Raw genomic sequence first — 2,926 nt, 5'->3', positions numbered from 1 at the left:
TGAGAGGAAAGTGCAGGTAACTAATATGTGGAATGCAAATGTGTGAGTTAAAACACGCTGTGTGTGTCTGATACCTGCTCTCTGTGAACTGTCTGAAACACAGACTGCATCTTCTGACACACCCCTGCTCCTTCTGCTCAGCAAATCCTCCTCAGCCTGGAGTCCAGCGTTTTTCAGTGGCACTTACAACCTACAGTGCAGTGTTCCTACAGACACACGGGTCTTAATCTCCTGGCATTAAAACTGCAGCTCTTATAATTAGGATAGATCCATAAATAAGAAAAGATTTGTGGTTTGGTTTAGTTTAGTTGAGTCCCTGTTGCCCCTTTATTTGGTGTAATACAGGAATAACCTGAAGATGTTGAAAGAAGCACAGCATGAGTCGGGTCGATATCGCACGAGTAAGAGGTTGATGTTGGGCAGTAACGACACCTACGTTAAAACTGCTGATGTCACTGAGGGAGAAGCTCTGGGAGGGTAAAGGCTGCTCCTTCTCCCAACAGTTGCAGCAAAAAGTGGTTGCCAGTGCCATTTTCAGAGGGAAGAAGGAGGGCTATGTGCAGAGCATAAACCAGCCCTTCATGGACACCTGGCTCAGTGAGTACACAACAAACCCCCGAAGGACTCAGCCACGTGCTCCTTGCTCAGGAAAATTCTGTTTTCTATGAGAAAATCCCATCTGACAGAGCAGCATCACCTGCTGTGTTTGGGCCCTATCATGTGAATTCCCTTGCTCTGTCGTATCTAGTGACACTAAATGGATCAATCTGCCAGACTTTGCTCTCAAACTGGGGGTAGCTGGGATCCCTCTTGGGACAGAGAACCATAAACTCAAGCAAAATCCCCTCTGGGCTGGGTCAGGACCCAGCCTCACTGTGCTGGATGGAGCAGGAGGCTGAGCAGAGATGTTGCAGTGCAGCGTGGCCAGCTGTGGGGATCCAGTCTCAAGGACTGGAGCTACTGGGAAGGAGGAATTTGAATCCTGGGAATCCACTTAGTGTTGAGCACGTAGAAGGCATGAGAAGAAAACCCCAGCAGTGCAGTGCCAGGGCAAGGGATCTGGGAGGCTGGGCAGGCTGTGGTGGTAGTGGTGGGTGGGTGAGATGCTGGTGTTGGAAGCTATCAGAGGGCTTTGGCTGGAGCACTGTGCAGAAGGAAAAATGCTCTGGATGGTTCTTGACACAAGTCCTTCTGTGCCAGGGCCTGAACCAGACCCAAGAACAGCTGTTAACTCCTGGTGTGAATTACTTGTCAGGCAGGAAGAACATCACTGGAATAGGTTTAGGAGAAGCTGGCAGTGAACACCCTCAGATGAGAAGGGATGGTACCAAGGGGACAAGGATGAAGACAATGCAGCTCTCTGGTGTTTTGCTGGTGGGAGTGGTGGCTCTCTGTCACCTACACTCTGTTTATCTTTCTGATTTGTTCCTCAGAAGAGAATGATATAAACCCCAAAGTACTGCAGCTCATCCACGGTGAGAAGATCAAGGTAAGGGAAGGACAGCATAGCTCAGCAGCCCTCCAACCAGCTGCATTGGAGTCCTGGAGGTGGTCGGTTATGCAGATGGGGTGATCCATGACACCCGAGGCTGTCTCAGGGCTGTGCCTGTGTGGCAGGGCAGGCTGCTGAATAGTGGTGTAGCAAGAATTTCCTTGCTTTTAAATTGGAGACAGGTCTCAAAACGTACCTAGACAAAAATGATCTGAGATTCCTGTGAAGAAAAGCTTAAAAAACATCACTAACCCTATTTGGGCTGTAATGGGCAGGAGAAATGCAGGTGTGTGCCCTGCACTTCCCATGCTTATGGCATAGAGGGCACAGGTAAACCATCTTTCTCAAGGCATGATTCTGACACCTGATTTTCCAAGTATTAAAAAAACCCCAAACAAACCCAAATGATGATGAGCAGAGGTTGGCAGCAGCTGTGGTGAGCTGGGGTCTGCAGCTCCATGGTGCAGTGCTGCTCCTCACTGAGCTGCTCCCAGCACAGGACCTGCCACAGTGAGAGATGCTGATACCAGCTCATTGTTTTCAGTATGTGACCCCCGTGATAAAATATGACAGGAACGGGTTCAAAGCACGAGACAGGCTGCTGGTTCTGACCCAGTCTGCAGCGTATGTGGTGGAACTGGCCAAGATCAAGCAGAAAATAGACTACGCCACTCTGAAAGGTAACGGTGGGGTCAGCGTGGGGCTTCCCCTTCTGCCAGTGACCCTGGGGCTGGGAAGATGAACTTCTGAAAGCTGGGCTTTCAAAAATATTTGAAACAATGATCTACCTGAGAATGCTTTTTCCTGGGGGATGGATAAAGGGTCTGTGTGTCAGCGTGCAGTTCTTGAACTGTAAATTACGAGTAAGAGGACACAATTCTTAGAAATACTTAAATGCAGGAGGACATCACTTTCTGCTGAAATAGAGGGCAGAAAAAAGCCCCAAAACTTTCCTACCCTATTTTGTAGGTATTTTTTTAAATCCTGCCATTGTCTGAACTACAGACCAGGGGTGGAATATATACGTCCTCCCTCCTCCCTTACCAAAACAAAGGTAGCATGGAAAGGTACAGAGCAAACAGTGCATCATGTTTAAATAACCACTGTTGGAAATGGGTTATGGACAAGCAGATGATGGAGAGAATGATCTTCAGAAGGTATTTTGGAAACTGGGAAGATGATGATGATGATGGTGGTGGTGGTGGTGTGGAACTGTCTTTGGTAGTTTTTTCCTCTAATTCTTGGATTGCTTTTGAAGGTATTTCCACCAGTAACCTGAGCGATGGGATTGTAGTCATTCACGTTCCTGAGGACAACAAACAGAAGGTAGGAAATGGAAATGCAGCTGCTGTGAGCTTGTGGTTAGAAGTCAGGTCTCATAGCTGACGCTTCTAATATGTCCTGATGAAATACTGGGATTACACAATTCCTGCT

General features: G+C 47.9%; 1 protein-coding gene across 1 annotated transcript in view; it reads left to right on the top strand.

Annotated features, from left to right (window-relative positions):
• The window catches only part of LOC104520935 (unconventional myosin-Ih), a gene marked incomplete at its 5' end in the record, with an annotated part of 9,437 nt that overhangs the window by 3,880 nt on the left and 2,631 nt on the right, over positions 1–2,926 (top strand). Inside the window, 4 exons of the mRNA XM_010162766.1 lie at positions 504–597; positions 1,434–1,489; positions 2,037–2,172; positions 2,751–2,818. Coding sequence (XP_010161068.1) covers positions 504–597; positions 1,434–1,489; positions 2,037–2,172; positions 2,751–2,818 — 354 coding nt within the window. The remainder of the gene's footprint in view (positions 1–503; positions 598–1,433; positions 1,490–2,036; positions 2,173–2,750; positions 2,819–2,926) is intronic.

This window comes from Antrostomus carolinensis, unplaced genomic scaffold, assembly GCF_000700745.2.
Source record: "Antrostomus carolinensis isolate BGI_N321 unplaced genomic scaffold, ASM70074v2 scaffold47230, whole genome shotgun sequence".
Lineage (NCBI taxonomy): Eukaryota > Metazoa > Chordata > Aves > Caprimulgiformes > Caprimulgidae > Antrostomus > Antrostomus carolinensis.
This window is presented reverse-complemented; position numbering and strand designations above follow the sequence as displayed.